The sequence below is a fragment of the Scyliorhinus torazame genome, chromosome 18 (assembly GCF_047496885.1).
Source record: "Scyliorhinus torazame isolate Kashiwa2021f chromosome 18, sScyTor2.1, whole genome shotgun sequence".
Classification (NCBI taxonomy): Eukaryota; Metazoa; Chordata; class Chondrichthyes; order Carcharhiniformes; family Scyliorhinidae; genus Scyliorhinus; species Scyliorhinus torazame.
Genome location: NC_092724.1, coordinates 128,953,480 through 128,969,734, shown reverse-complemented (window position 1 = coordinate 128,969,734; position 16,255 = coordinate 128,953,480). Strand labels below are relative to the sequence as shown.

Sequence of the window (16,255 nt, the reverse complement as noted above, 5' to 3'; positions counted from 1 at the left end):
TCAAATTGTCCGCCTATGCATCGTATATTCCAGGCAAGAAATGTCCAAACCCAGCTCCTGTTTTAACATTGGGAACCATGGGGTTCTCATTGGAATCAAAGTTGTTTCATTTCATGTCACGATTTTCAGGAACACAACCACAGCTCTAAGTGAGGAATTACTCTACTCTTGCCACTTGGAAGTAATTTTTTATTTCTTCTCCCGCCTCTAAGAATTATGCCGAAAGATTCAGGCCTTTAACAAAACTAGAAACACATTGGCCACGGAGGCTCAGCATCAATAAAGAGTTTGATTTTAATATTGATTCAAGGTTAATTCTTTCATAATTAAACATTTTTATTTGTTTTACATGGAGAACAGAAACATTAAAACATTAGAAGTGACCATTCTGCAAACTTTGGGCTAGTTTGCATTTTCCAAAATTGGATTTTTAAAATGATCCACGATGTTCCTTTATGTCAACTCACAAAAATTTGCCATTTTTGTTTGTGCCATGTGAGACTCCATTTTGTTTGATATTTGATATATCAAAAAATGGGTGGCACGGTGGCTCAGTGGTTAGCCCTGCTGCCTCACAGCTCCATGGACCCAGGTTCAATTCCGGCCTTGGGCAACTTCCCGTGTCTGCGTGCGTTTCCTCCAGGTGTTCCGGATTCCTCCCACAGTCCAAAGATGTGCAGGTTAGGTGGATTGGCCATGCTAAATTGCCCCTTAGTGTCTAAAAGGTTAGGCTCGGATACGGGGATAGGGTGGAGGCATGGGCTTAAGTAGGATGCTCTTTCCAAGGGCCGGTGCAGACTCAATGACCCGAATGGCCTCCTTCTGCACTATAGATTCTATATTTTCCCTCTGGGTTGCTGGATGTCTTTCTTTGATATACTTATGGCTATATTCTAATTACAGAATAAATAAGGTAGCATTACTTTTTGAAAGCTATCTTGAGTTCAAGAGACACTGATAGATCACATAATGCTTGGGAGATTTATGTTATCTGAACTTCATGATATGTAACGTTCTTTCTCACATTGTACCATGTTGTTATTTGTACTCCCTTTTCCTTCCACCAGAGATTCAAACTCCAGTATAACAAAGGTGAGCATGGGTTTGATAATGATCACATGGACATGAAAATGATTTTTCGTGCATTTGGTCCAGATTTCAAAAAGAATTATCTGGCCGAATCATTCGATAGTGTGAGCATTTATCCATTAATGTGTGAACTTCTGAAGATCCAGCCTCAATTAAACAATGGATCACTGGAACATACCCAAGCAATGTTGAACTACTATCAGGACAACTGTAATGGTAAGGAACAACTCCAAAAGAACAAAGCTGAACCATACACTTTTGATAATGAACATTTCAGAACAACTAAATAAGGGAAGAAATATAAATATTAGGATGATGCGAGTGTGGGATAATATTGCACTCTGCAGATACAATTTAAAATGCATTGTTTATTTTGCAATTTTATTTCCCATCTTTAGATCCAATATACATCATCTTTTTCCCCCTAAATATTAAATCCTAATGACCCCATTTACAAGATTATTTTATTCCTGAAACATCACCTCCCCATCCAACCTAGTGCTTTCTGCAAATCCAGATAGTCCATTTCTAATTTACTCATGAAGATCATTTTAAACAGTCAAAGGCATCATCCCTGACAGATCGAGGGTACTCATCACATATATAGTTAGATTAACTATCATTGCTCACTTAATTTATTAAATCAATTATTCGATTTATTAATTCTTCCCCACTTCCGCAATGGGATTTCACCAATTTAGTTTTCTTGTGGCTATCAAATGCTTTCTATCAAAAAGGTATTCTCAGATTCGCAAACAGTATATCCCAGGGCAAGGGTGTTCGACCCGAGGTGAAGATTCAGCTTTGTGCCCCCCCAATTAATTTTGAAAATTAATATTGAACCCGGGTCCCTGGCATTGTGAGGCAGCATTGTTAACCACTGTGCCACCGTGCCGGAATATTATGAAGTTTTGGGAAAGACTGCAATGTAATTACATGGAGATCTATATGTGAAAGTCGATCTAGACCTTTCCATTTCCAGCTGAAGTCCGTTTGCCTAGAGGTTACACCAGCCCTGGTATATCTTTGCGGCTGAAGCATTAATCATGCATCAATTCTATGAAGTCACATCCACTGAAATTCTTTTTAAATATTCTGCATGATCTGCCTTTCATAAACCCAGGGACTTTGAATCATTGCATTTGCTTCTGTTAACAGCCTGTGAAGTTCTACATTTATACTTTTCTTCTGTGGATATCGAGCCAACAAGCTATTCCTTCCTACTTTATATTCAGAATAAAAACCCACTGAAAAATCTCAGGTCAGCATCAGTGGAGAGAAATGGAGTTTGTTTCCTCAGAACTCCATACTCTATTATTTTGCCACACTTATATTCAACGAGGTGTATCAAATTACGCTGTTGTTATACTTCTAGCCTTATTTCAGTAAACATTTTTTTATTGAAATTTTCTATTTAAAACAAATTTGTAACATTTCCAGAGAGAAATCAGGCCCTATGCAAAGAGCCTTAACATAGTGAAAACAAACAGTGGGAAAGAATAAACATGTTAATAAAGCACTTCCCCTGTCAGCTCTGTTTGCCCTGCCCCACCTGTTCAACTAAACTAACGTGGCTCTAACCCCCCCCCCCCAATCAGGTGCCACTGCTGTCGGTTTCCTGCGCTGTTCCCTGAGAGTCTGCGAGCGACCTTCTACCCCGGGGGATCCCTAGACACCCCCCCCCCCCTTGCCCACTTAAGTCTTCTCTGCTCTCCGTCCCGGCTGCCCTCTACCAAACCCCTCTACCCCGAGGCCCGACCTGCCAGGCCAGCCGGTGACTAGTGGTGTGCCTCGGGGGTCTGTGCTGTTGAACATTACAGTACAGGATAATTTAACAAACCGCCACCACACAAAAGCTCTGAGAGCCCAGAGTCCTTTAGTTCAAGTCCAGCTTCTTCTTTTAATAACAGTCCACACCTAGTCAGAGCAAATTAGGTTAACGGACCACCGTCACTGTACAACACTGAGAAAACTAAGTGCCCGTTAGTTCAAGTCCAGCTTATTTTCTTTAATAAAAGTCCAAACCTGTTCTGGTGCCTCAAAGTAGTAGTGGAGTTCCTCAAATGTAACCCAAAGCTTCACAGGATACAGCATTCCAAACCTCACCTCCTTTTTGTAGAGGGCTGCCTTTACCTTGATGAATCCTGCACCCCTCTTGGCCAGCTCCGTTCCCAAGTCCTGGTAGATGCGCACATCACAATTCTCCCATCTGCTGCTCCTCTCCGCCTTGGCCCATCGCAGCACACGTTCCCTGTCAGCAAGTTGGTGAAAGCGGACCAAGGCCCTGGTCGGTTGCCCGTCCTGGGCTTCCTTGCGGGAGCTCTATGCACCCCATCCAACTCCAGGGGTCGGGGGAAGGCCTCCGGCCCCATCAGCGCCTCGAGCATACCTTTCATGTATGCACCCACATCCGACCCCTCGCAGCCCTCGTAGAGGCCAATGATCCTCAAATTCTGCCTCCTGGCTCGGTTCCCCAGCTCTTCAAGCTGCTCCTGCATCCTCCTCTGGCGGGCGTTCAGCTCTTCCACCTCGTGCTGCAGCTCCGCCACCGTGTCCGCCTGGTTGGAGAGCTTCCCCTCTACCTCCCGGAGCGCCTTCTCCTGGACCGCCTGCTCCTCGACCATTCGGTCCATTACCGCCCTCATCGGGTCCAACGTGTCCCTCTTCAATTCGGCGAAGCAGTTCTTAAAAAACTCCATCTGCTGCTCCCTTGGCCAGTGAGCCTCCGCTCCTTGGTCCCTGCCATCTGCCATGTTTCGCCGCCTGGCCTGGGGTCCCCGCTTCAAGCTGCTCCCCCCGCTGCTCCCACTTAGAGTCCTGCCGCTCCACTCGACCATTTCTGGTCCAGCTGCTCATACCCTGGGGGGTGGGGGGGGGGGGGAACGCCTCTTCCCTATCGTCCCCTCAACCTAACCAGGTCGCCAGGTCCCGCAAAAGTCCGTTTAAAAGGTCCGCTTGCCCATCGCGGGCGGGAGCGGTCCGACCTGCAATCTGCTTCCTCTAGGGCGCCACCGGAAGTCTTTAGTAAACATTTTTACCAGTATATTAGCATGCTCTTGCTGCTTTTTGCACGTTCAAGTGCTTCAGTTCCTTTTAATATCCTGTCCTTTCAGATTCCCAGGTTACAAGCTCTAAGTCAACATTATTCCAGGTGGCTGTAGGTTTAACAGCTGTTGTGGGTTTGCTCGTTCTGGCCGCTGTTGTTGCCGTAACTCATTCCTTCTGCAAGCGAAGAAAGAGCAGTCGACAGTAAGTACCTCAAAGTGCTTGTGAAAGAAAACCCAGGGATTGAGATAATCTGAGCCACAACAATATGGCTAGCGGCTTAAGCTTTCTCCTCAGACCCAGGTACCTTCAATATTGCATTGTTCCAGCTCGTAGACACAATACCAGTTGTTGTTGTATTTTGGAACCTCCTGTAAGCAGCTGCATCTGCCCCAGTGCACCAATGACGAACCAGAAGTGGTACCAAGTTCATTCCCTCACACAGGTTATTTGTGGCTAATTTATCGATTGTGACATCAAGTTAAATTCCAGGGGACAGAGGTGAGTGCAGTGACCATTACTAAAGAGAAGGTTCTGGGGAAACTGAAAGGTCTGAAGATGGATAAGTCAGCTGGACCGGATGGACTACATCCCAGGGTCCTAAAAGAGATAGCTGAGGAAATTGTGGAGGCATTAGTGATGATCTTTCAGAAATCACTGGAGGCAGGAAGAGTCCCAGAGGACTGGAAGGTGGCTAATGTAACACTACTGTTTAAGAAGGGAGGGAGGCAGAAGACAGGAAATTATAGGCCGGTTAGCCTGACTTTGGTCATTGGTAAGATTTTAGAATCTGTTATTAAAGATGCGATCGCAAAGCCCTTGGAAGTGCAGGGTAAAATAGGACTGAGTCAGCACAGCTTTGTCAAAGGGAGGTCGTGTCGAACAAATCTGTTAGAGTTCTTTGAGGGAGTAACAAGCAAGTTAGACAAAGGAGAATCAGTGGGCATGATTTATTTAGATTTCCAGAAGGCCTTTGACAAGGTGCTGCATAGGAGACTGTGAAAGAAGTTAAAAGTCCATGGTGTTAAGGGTAAGATCCTGGCATGGATAGAGGATTGGCTGACTGGCAGAAGGCAAAAAGTGGGGATCAAGGGATCTTTTTCAGGATGGTAGCCGGTGACTAGTGGTGTGCCTCGGGGGTCTGTGCTGGGACCACAAATGTTTACAATATACAGTAATGATCTGGGAGAAGGAACTGTAGGCACTATTGCTAAGTTTGCAGATGATACAAAGATCTGTAGAGGGACAGATAGTATTGAGGAAGCAAGGGGGCTGCAGAAGGACTTGGACAAGCTAGGAAAGTGGGTAATGAAGTGGCAAATGAAATACAATGTGGAAAAGTGTGAGGTTATGCACTTTGGAAGGAGGAATCTAGGCATAGACTATTTTCTAAATGGGGAATGCTTCGGAAAGCAGAAGCACAAAGGGACTTGGGAATCCTAGTTCACGATTCTCTGAAGGTTAATGTGCAGGTTCAGTCGGCAGTTAAGAAGGCAAATGCAATGTTAGCATTCATGTCAAGAGGGCTAGAAAACAAGACCAGGATGTACTTCTGAGGTTGTATAAGGCTCTGGTCAGACCCCATTTGGAGTATTGTGAACAATTTTGGGCCCCATATCTCTAAGGAAGGATGTGCTGGCCTTGGAAAGGGTCCAGAGGAGGTTCCCAAGAATGATCCCTGGAATGAAGAACTTGTTGTATGAGGAACGTTTGAGGACTCTGGGTCTGTACTCATAGAATACAGAACAGTACAGCACAGAACAGGTCCTTCGGCCCTCGATGTTGTGCCGAGCATTGTCCGAAACCAAGATCAAGCTATCCCACTCCCTGTCATTCTGGTGTGCTTCACGTGCCTATCCAATAACCGCTTGAAAGTTCCGAAAGTGTCCAACTCCACTATCACAGCAGGCAGTCCATTCCACACCCTAACCACTCTCTGAGTAAAGAACCTACCTTGGGACATCCCTCCTATATCTCCCACCCTAAATCTTATAGTTATGCCACCTTGTAGCAGCTACATCCACCCAAGGAAATAGTCTCTGAACGACCACTCTATCTATCCCCCTCATTATCCTATAAACCTCTATTAAGTCGCCTTTCATCCTCCTCCGCTCCAAAGAGAAAAGCCCTATCTCCCTCAACCTTTCCTCATAAGACCTATTCTGCAAACCAGACAGCATCCTGGTAAATCTCCTTTGCACCCTTTCCAATGCTTCCACATCCTTCCTATAATATCATTGGAGTTTAGAAGGATGAGAGGGGATCTTATTGAAACGTACAAGATACTGCAAGGTCTGGATAGAGTGGACGTGGAGAGGATGTTTCCAATTGTAGGAAAAACTAGAACCAGAGGACATCATCTCAGATTAAAGGGACGATCCTTTAAAACAGAGATGAGAAGGAATTTCTTCAGCCAGAGGATGGTGAATCTGTGGAACTCTTTGCCGCAGAAGGCTGTGGAAGGCAATTCACTGAGTGTCTTTAAGACAGGGATAGTTTCTTGATTAATAAGGGGACCAGGGGTTATGGGGAGAAGGCAGGAGAATGGGGATGAGAAAATATCTGCCATGATTGAATGGCAGAGCAGACTTGATGGGCCAAATGGCCTAATTCTGCTCCTATGTCTTATGGTCCCCATCATTTGTTATTCCCATTTACTTTGCTTCCATTCACTCAATGGAACCTTCCTTTTTTTTTTTTAAATTTAGAGTACCCAGGTATTTATTTATTTATTTTCCAATTCAGGGGCAATTTAGCGTGGCCAATCCACCTAATCTGCACTTCCTTGGGTTGTGGGGGTGAAATCCACGCAGCCACAGGGAGAATGTGCAAACTCCACACGGACAGTGACCCAGGGCCGGGATTTGAACCATGGGTCCTCAGCGCTGCAGTCCCAGTGCTAACCACTGCACCACATGCCACCCTGGAACCTTCCTTTTAAGAGCACATTGACCGGTACATTCCATATGAGGGTTCGCAGATCTTAAGTGGTGTCATTCAGCACAAAGAATAATTTCCAAACCAACGAAAGACAAAATCAATCCTTGTACTGAGCGTAACCAGTTTACCTCATCTTCAGTATATCATGTTGCAATTACCTCAGACTAACCAATTCATTTTCTTGGGCTTTAATCATCTGATCCAAGATTTTTTTTTTTATTTATTTTTTTTTAAAAGCATCATTTGCCTGGAATGAGGATTGCCTGAATATGTTTCTGGATGGTGTAGATGGTATTGAAATGCACAACATCCCTTGCAGCCTGCATGATGAGGGAAACAAGACTACTTCCCTAACTAAAAGTACTACATTTTCATGCAAAGGGATGTTGGTGTACTGCCAGCTGTATCAGCCACTTTCATGAGACGAGTGAAATTTCCTTTGATGCTGGAGCTTTTGCTGCCATGATGATCAGATCTTTGAACTTGAATCTTATCTCAGTAAAGTGGTTAATGGCTGCTTCACTTTTCATGCAAATTATATAGATGGAATAAACACAAGATGCAAGATAGAACGTTTGAACAGTGCAGTAGGCCCAACTGACTGACAGCGCCACGCATATTTTGACCAGATTATGTGAAAACGATGTGCGCCTATTATAAGTAGTAGATGAAACACTCATGATGAGTGATCAGTAAAAAGCAGGAGTTGTGTTTCTTAAATGGATTTTTTTGCTCGATGCCAGTATCAGCTGTCGGAATTGGGTTGAGGTGAAACTCCAATAGAATACATATCTGAGACTAACGATCACATTGTTACTGAAATTCTGCTCATGACCTCATCCCTGACCTGGTCACATCATGACCTAATTTAACTGATTTCTTGTTTAGAGGAACATGCACAATGCCCGTTATGCACAACATTATGTTTCAGTGGAAACAAGAGCTGTGTGCAGTCCAGTTTACTTTCCAAATGAATATTTACTATGATGTAGAATCAATTTATTACTTTGTATGAATTAGTCCTCAAGGAAGCGCACAATGATAGTTGTAGATTTTTTAATGGGGCAGTTTCAATGTCATTCCTTTCTGGAACATTCCATCAGCTCTGACTGTTGTAATGGAGTACAGTATCGGCTTTGTTAATTTTTAGAGGATAGAGAGCAACCAGGTTAAGTCAGTTCAGTTACTCTTAAATATACAAGGAATGGAATTTAATGAGTGCAGCGAGGGGTCCAATGTCCGCCATCAAAATTGGCAGCACTCCTGCTGACCTGATCGCTAGGAGGCCTGAGGGATAGGAATTCCTAATTGGCAACGGGAACACTGCCACCAAGGTTCCTGGCTCCTTCAGGGACAATTAATAGCAGGACTTTCCTTAGAGGGGTGGAAATCTACCTCCCAGTTGCTGTTAATTCTCTCGGGCCTCCTCAAGATACGATTTGGGGGGGTGTGAGTGGAGTTGGAGAAAAGGCCAGGGGTGGGGGAAGGGACCGGTTCTCAGCAGCTCTCTAACCCTCACCACCACCTCTCCCTTTCCTCCTCTCTTTCTCTCTTTCCCTCCTCTCTCTCTCTCTCTCTTTCTCTCTCCCCCCCCCCTCCCCCCCTCAAACATCAAGTGCTTTTAAACGAGGGATTCATCTCTGCCACAGACAAACCTGACCGGGTTTGCTGGGTGGTCTCTCCAGTGAGTCGAGACCCCATCCAACTCTGGTTGAATACTGGCATCTGGGCGGGAAGGTCGCCCACAAGCTTTCGCCCAAGACTTAATCTGAAGCAGGCAGAAAGGAAGTGGGATCCCCATACTGGCACCACCCCCCACAAGATGGCGCCAGAGCATGGCGATTCTCTGCGAGCTCTCCCTAACAGATCCTCTTTTTACTTAACTTACAATCGTTCTAATCTTCTACTATGTATTTTCTTTCATTTCCTTTTCTTTTCATGAACTTAATGATCTGTTGAGCTGCTCGCAAAATAATACTTTTCACTGTACCTCTGTGCAAAACGGCCACCGATTTCCCCATTTTGCTGGGGGCTAGCTGGTAGGAAGTGTAGAGCACCCGGCTCTATCTGCCAATACATCCCGGGAATTGCCGCGCCGTGCTTCGTGGCCGGATCCGGACCGCGAAATAGTCCCCACTTTGTCTGGTTCGCTCCCCCCAGACCACCCCACCACAGTGCCCCCCCCCCCCTTACCCATGGATCAGCTCTCCCCTGACTGTCACGGTGCTGGCTGAGTCCACAGTAGCCACGCTGAGTTCCCGATGGATGAGACCATACGTGCCCCACGCCGTCAGAAACTCAGCCAGTCGGGGCGGAGCATCGGGGGGGGAGGGGGCCTCAGACAATGTCCTGAGGCCATCGATACGTACTCGGTGAGTACGCCGCTTTGGAGGGGGCGGAGCATCGTGATTTTGGTGCCGGCGACCGGAGAATCCAGCCCATGGTGTTTAGTTCAGCAGTGCTGCCTCCACTGTAAGAAGTCAGTGGAATATCTCAAACTAGCTAAGCAGTTCAGTTTGGAAGTGGGAGGAAAAATAAGGGAACCTGGCACAGTGTGTATGGCAGTGCTTTGCACAGAAGTCAATCACGAAAGAAAAAAATTATTAAGTGCAGGCAAATCCAAATCCTGGTTACCCAATGTTTAAATTGAGGATTGTGCAACGAAAGGGGGCTATAACAAACATTAAGCGGGAAATAAATTGGAGTTCTTTATAATAATACAGAAATGTCATCTCTTTTCAGAGTGCAAGATGAAAAACAGAGTCATGACCTGAATTTATCGCCATCAGTCAAAGTCCAATAGATAACTCTAAGTCTGTGCCGAAGGTGAATGACATACCTTGTCTTAAGTACTTCATTGCTCAATGTTAAGATAAGATAATGGCTAGTATACAATTTCTTACATAGACAAACTAGAAAATGAAATTGAATGTATAGGATTACTTATTGTCAGAAGTTCTTTTCATATACCTATTTATTGCTGATTCATGAATATAAAACATAAATACAATAACACTTCAACTTACGATGTTGAGCATTTGAATATAAGTCACAAACATAATAATGGCCTGGACGTATCAGAAATACTAAATATTGTCTGACCATTATTAATTGCCATTTATCCTTACTCTTTCTTTCACCATCACAGTGAGCATTCAAAAGCTGCAAAGAATGAATGGCTTGGAACGCCAGCAAATGTCAGTCTCAATTCCAAGTTTAATGTTTTTGCCAATTCTCAGACAGGTTTGAATTGCACCCTGGATATTGGACCCTTGGCATGGCTCAAACTGTTTAAGCTGAAGTGTGTGGGGCTGACCAATCATTTCCCCATCCTACTGTGGCTGAAGTGGAGATGGGGAAAAGTCAGTCAAAAATAATTCAGAAAACAATTACAAAGGAGATAAATACCTTCAAATGGAGTACTGTTAAACTATGCATATTACACATTGTACCAAACCATGTTTCTTTAAAGCTTAATTATGCTTCTAATCCCATTGTCAATAAATACTGGTTATTCACTTACCATGCATATAATCACTACACTATCAGAATTAAACTTCATGAGTAACAAAGTTCATCTAAGTGTACATTTCTTCTTTCAAACTACCATACATACCTGCAGAACATATGAACACTTGTGAATGTAATACTTCAATTTTTAAGCAAAATCTACAAATAAAGTCTATATTTCTAAGCAATTGAACAGATTAGTTTATTTATTCTCACTGTCAAATATTTTGCTTCTCATTTGTCAGTCAGTCTACACTTTCAATGAATGATCCTCCTTTCCTGCCACCTCCAGTGTGATGCCATGTCCAAACATCCCTGTTCCTCAGCATGCTGACAAGACTGCACTCACTGTCACGGGCTGCAAACACTTCTTCCAGCTGTTACAGCCATCTATTTGTACTTCTTTCAATTTAGCATACTGTCATTGCTGCTCATGATGCGGTCCATTCTGCAATGGAGGGGAACAAACATACACGGGGGGGGGGGGGGGGGGCGATCTAACCAAATTGCAATGGAGTCCCTTGATGAGCGCATTTAGCCGGGTGTTTCCCGGTGCTTGCCGCGCCAAGAAACACCAGGTTATCAGGACTTTGCTGCTATCCAGGGCCTTAGTATGGAATGCCCCACTGAGGCCGCATTTGGTCCCGTTTCCTGCACTGAGGAGCTCCGCTCACCAAAACTACTCAGTGCAAGAGATCGGGACACCATTTAAAAATGGCGTCCAAATTTCTCAACTCCACCCCCCCCCCCCCCCCCCCCCCAATGTGACCCCCAAACCCGTCCCAAAGCCCCAACTCACCTAAAAGGGGGTCCTTGGGGGGGCACTCCTGCACACCCCACAGGCAAGGCACCACCAGGCACAATCCCTGGCACAGGATAAAATGTCAACTTGCCATTTGGGCAACCACCTGAGGACCTCCGAACCCCTGGGATACCCAAAGTGCCATTCTGTCTGGTCCCCATTTGTGGGGACCAGCACTGAACGGCACTCACCTGGGGTGTCTGAGTTGAAGGCGTTAGATCCCAGGGGCTTGGTAGATCAGGTGAGGTGCATTTTAGAGTGAGACTAGCTGTCTCACTATGCAGATTTGCCAAATACTGATCCCACCCACAATGGGCAGGATTCAGATCACGACATCTTGTGAGATCACATTAGATCTCACGGTGTGGCAAGCCAGGTAGATCCCGGTGGTAATCACCACTGTTGTATATATTAGAAGAAGTGTGGTAACACCCTGTACTACAGGTACGGGGGTAGTCCCTGCCTGCTGGCTCCGCCCAATAGGCAGAGTATTAATATGTGTGCTCCCTATACAGCAGCCATTTCGCCAGCTGCTGGAGGAGGCCACACAGAGTAATAAAGCCTCAGTCGTATTCAACTCTAGTCTCTGTGCAATTGATCGTGCATCAATTTATTACTCCACTGAAAGAGGAATCTCCCGCCAGTACCGGCCGTGCCGCTGTTCGGGTGCAATGCAGTCGGCAGAACCCGGTGAGGGATTGATTGGCATAACGCTTGTGTTCAGTCTACAAGCATGAATTTCTGGTCACTTGTTTTTTTAAATAATTCCCCACCTCACAAATTCGAAACTCTAAGCAATTTGAATGAACCTCAAACACATGCCCTCGGAACAGCTCACCATCTTTCAATTTGCCATTTTACAGCCTTCCGGAAGTCAAATTTAAACTTCAGCACCCCCCCCCCCCGCAGCTGCTGACAATGCTCCTTCTGGTCCACATTGACACCTTCTTTAGACTCATCTTGATTTGTCATCCTCGATATTTGCTTTGTATTTGCACTGTCACCCTGTTGTCATTCAGTTTTTCCTGCATTTCGCCCTAATTACAGACCTGGCCTTTTCCCCTCCATATTGTGTCTCAGTATTTGCTTAAAAGCAGTTCTGATGAAAGGCCATCGACCTGAAATGTTAACGTTGGGCTGGATCTTCCAGTCCCGCAGCCACGTGTTTCTCACTGGCAAGCCGTTCACTTGTGGCGAGATACTCTACTCCCCGCATTTGTCAATAGAACTTCCCAATCATGCTGCCAGGAAACCGGTCTGCGCGGGTGCTGTTTCCCTTTCCACAGGTGCTACCAGACTTGTGTAGTTCCCAGCATTTTGATTTTATTCCAAATAGCTTTTTAAAATACTTTCCTAGCCATTGAATTCTGTCTAATAATTAAAAGTTGCAAGGTTGAAATAAAGGGTTAATACATCCAAGCATGTTGAACAAAAATTACAAGGGAAGCACAAGTGACAAAGTCCTTGCCGCTTAGTTTTAGCACCAAGACATCAAGGTAAATGAATAAACTGGGGAATGCATTTTATTTTCAATTTTTTATTAACTGCACAATTTCAAAAAATATATCAAAAAGAAACAAGGTCGCACTTAAGATCTGGATTGCAGTTTCGGAATAGCAGTGTTCATTACTAGAAATGTTACAACCACTACAACAGCACAATGCTCTTCATAATGTTGCAAAGATCTTCTTAAGAACAGTTTTTCCCCCCCTCTTTCTCATCAACGATGGTGAGTATACACCAGGGGAATATAGACATGCTGTTGAATGCTGACCCTGTGTTATCTGGTGATCCACTCTTGATAGTTCCCTGTCCCTTTCGTTGGCACCATCGATCATAATCCAAATATATATGTGCAGGTTGTCTGTATAATGGCATTGAATTATTGTTATGCTGTGCGCTATATATGTAACACCCTTTTAGAACAAGGTTTTGATGAATGTATTTTTTAAAAAATATAAACGAGTGGGTATAAAGAATCCATGATTGGATCTTTCAGGTATCCAAGGGACGGCGGTGAGTTGGAGATGAGAGAAAAGTGCCCAAACTTTATCCGGAACTCATGGGTAACTAGTTGGGAGAAAGGTACATTGGTACAAACCCAAACATGGGGCAGAAAGTGTGTCCTGAACATTCATGGCAATTGTGAGCAGTGGCACAATTTTACTACTGCATTTTCATGGCTTTATCCTGTCTCTCTCTCTTCTTTCCCCCCCCCCCCCTTCTTCACTGGTACAGCTTGTAGAGATATCAAGTTATATTGAATTGTTGTATTGATGAAGTTAACGAGCTGTAGTCCTCTGACTTAATGTATGTTGAGCCTTTATTTACTCTATCAGGGCTGTACCAGTGTTTTGCATTATTTATGAAAACTTTGAAAGCTCAATAAAGGTAATGTAAAAACCTGCATCCCCAAAACCACAAGAAGCAATAGATGATGGGTGGAGTTTCCAAAAATGGGTAGAATGTCCCCCCCCAAATGTAGGCAGCCATGATCTCTCTCCAGATCACAACCTTTAATTAAACAGTGGGCACATTGTGCCCATCAGAGTAGCAGGGCAAGAACTCAGATCAGGGCACCCTAATGTCAGTGAAAGCCCCCTCCAAGTGGGTTCTCTGGGGGCCGTGGCCCCAGCAACTTGGCACTGGAGGTCAGTACAAGCATGGAAAGAAACTACTCCGATTGGAGGAAAGTTTGCTGACAAACTGGTTGAGATCTAGGACACATTGGGCTGGATTCTCCACCCCACGGCTCCACATTTCCGTTTCACCCCACCATCAGGATGCTCCTTCACACCGGCAAGTCAATGGGATTTCCCATTGCAGTCGGGAAACCCCCGGGCTGCCAACAAAATGGAACATCCCTCCGGCAGAGAATCCACCTTTTTGTGGTGGAGGCAGATACAAAAAAAAAAGGGACTAGATAAGCACCAAGGAAACTACAGTTACAGGGAGAGTGAAGCCAATTTGCAGAGGTGGCAGGGCCATGACAGGCAAAGAGGCCTGCTCCTGTGCAGTAACCATTCCAAAACTAAGGAATGCAGAACAATTTCTGGATTTACTTAAAACAGTCTGAAAATTAAGGAACTGAGAACAAGGTTGGGGGGAAAGGAGGAAAAGTGGCCAGCGAGAAGCCGGTGCCTTTTAACATTAGCAATTGCCTATTTTACAAGCCTTGCCCAAACATAATTACAATAAATTGAAGAACTGCAGATTGTGAGCAATTTGAAGCTCAGAAAATGCAGTTCCACCCCAGACTATGAATTGCATGATGGGATGCCTACTCGGATGATCTATATAAATTCCCATGAGGAACACTTCAATAAAAAGTTGAATAAATGTCAAGATAGTTTCCTCACTAAACGTACGATGATTGACCAAAATATTGGCTGGGAACTGTAATGGCACCAGTGTACTTGCACCCATTCATAGCAAGCTCAAGTTTTCAAAACTCAGCCTGTCATACCATACACAAATTATGGAAGTAAAAATGACTGGAAGAATACAGGCAATGATTTCACTTTACAATGCGCAGGCATACACACATTAAATGGACTTGAACTCAAACATAATCATTAAGGTCTTTGGGAAAGCTTTCCATTTCTTTAAATGGAAAATAATGGTTTAAAAGTTAAAAATGGACATATCGTTACCAATTATGGCTACAAGATCAAAAACTATTAACCGTCAATTAAATTATCAACCTCCTCTTGCCTTGGCAATGATAGCCCTACACTCAATTCAATAAGTCGCCTTCAAAGAGTAAAGAGCTGCAATTTAAAGAGAATAAAGTTTGAGCTGTTCTTCCATGTCTTTTTCGGACATGTCACCAAAAGTTTCATTCTTTTCTTTCATCAACTTGAAGATGGCAGCCAGTTGCTCTCGCTGGATCCTGGAATGGAAAGCAGAATGCACAATTCATTGATATATAGCAGCACTCAAAGAATGATGCCAACTAAGATTGTTTAAATGGTCAATCATGCACTAAATCATGAAGTCTTCGGTTCTCAACCGCATCATGAAAGGTTTTTATATTTGCCTCAAAGTGCCCTCTGTATGGTTCCTACCTCAACTGCTTAGTACCACAAACAGTTCTTTAATGAACTAATACGAGAAACTGGGATGTCCCAGGATCTTTGCAAATCCTTTACATGAAGCTGGCTTTTTAAAAAAAACTCTTGCATTTATATTAGAAAAATTACAATACACTTGTAAAGCTGAGATTATATATTGGCCACAGTTTATCAGCAGGAATCCTTGCTTTACAGCACAAGATTTGCTGACAGCATCGGCATGTAAACTAAACTGCATTACCGTACATGTAGTAAAATCGAATCAATTTAGGGAGTCTGAGATGTAGGCCCGTCGGATTCAAAACCGAATTACAAAACATGCTTGTTTTATTTGTGCACTAACATATTGCCCTCCCAATCTTTAAAACATTTGCTGTGTAACAGATTATGGCCATTTTTGTCAACAACCTCAAAGAACTTGCATTTATGTAGCATTTTTAGGACTTGCCGAAACACTTTACTGTTAATGAAATATTTCTGAAGTGTAGTCACCACTATAGTGGAGGAAACGCAGCAGCCAATTTTGAGCATAGCAAAGGTCCCACAAACTTAAGGCTCAGCTTCGATTTAGTTCTTAAAGTCCCAAGACTTGCATCCTCAATCTTCTGAGACACAAGATGTAGAATGCGACATCCCATTGCCAATCGCACGTCATGAATTTAGCATGAAAAGGATCCAAAATGATTGATCCGGTACCACCACATGGGGTCATCAGTTGAATATTCCTTAAACATTCCATCTTTCTCATCTTGCTTGATGCAATGACAGCGACCAAATTACAATCACTATCTCCTCT

The 16,255-nt window shown here is 44.1% G+C and overlaps 2 protein-coding genes across 4 annotated transcripts in view; one reads left to right on the top strand and one right to left on the bottom strand.

Moving 5' to 3' along the window:
* LOC140395505 (ectonucleotide pyrophosphatase/phosphodiesterase family member 7-like) overlaps positions 1-10,772 on the top strand; it is a 40,841-nt gene extending 30,069 nt beyond the window's left edge. The window contains exons 5-7 of the mRNA XM_072483353.1: positions 1,068-1,305; positions 4,203-4,338; positions 9,817-10,772. Of these exons, the coding sequence (XP_072339454.1) occupies positions 1,068-1,305; positions 4,203-4,338; positions 9,817-9,877 (435 nt within the window). The 3' untranslated portion in view covers positions 9,878-10,772. The remainder of the gene's footprint in view (positions 1-1,067; positions 1,306-4,202; positions 4,339-9,816) is intronic.
* Positions 10,773-12,907: 2,135 nt separating this feature from the next.
* LOC140395503 (uncharacterized) overlaps positions 12,908-16,255 on the bottom strand; it is a 143,439-nt gene continuing 140,091 nt past the window's right edge. For all 3 annotated transcript variants that reach the window (XM_072483343.1, XM_072483348.1, XM_072483344.1), the window contains one exon: positions 12,908-15,278. In XM_072483343.1, the coding sequence (XP_072339444.1) occupies positions 15,164-15,278 (115 nt within the window). In that variant the 3' untranslated portion in view covers positions 12,908-15,163. The remainder of the gene's footprint in view (positions 15,279-16,255) is intronic.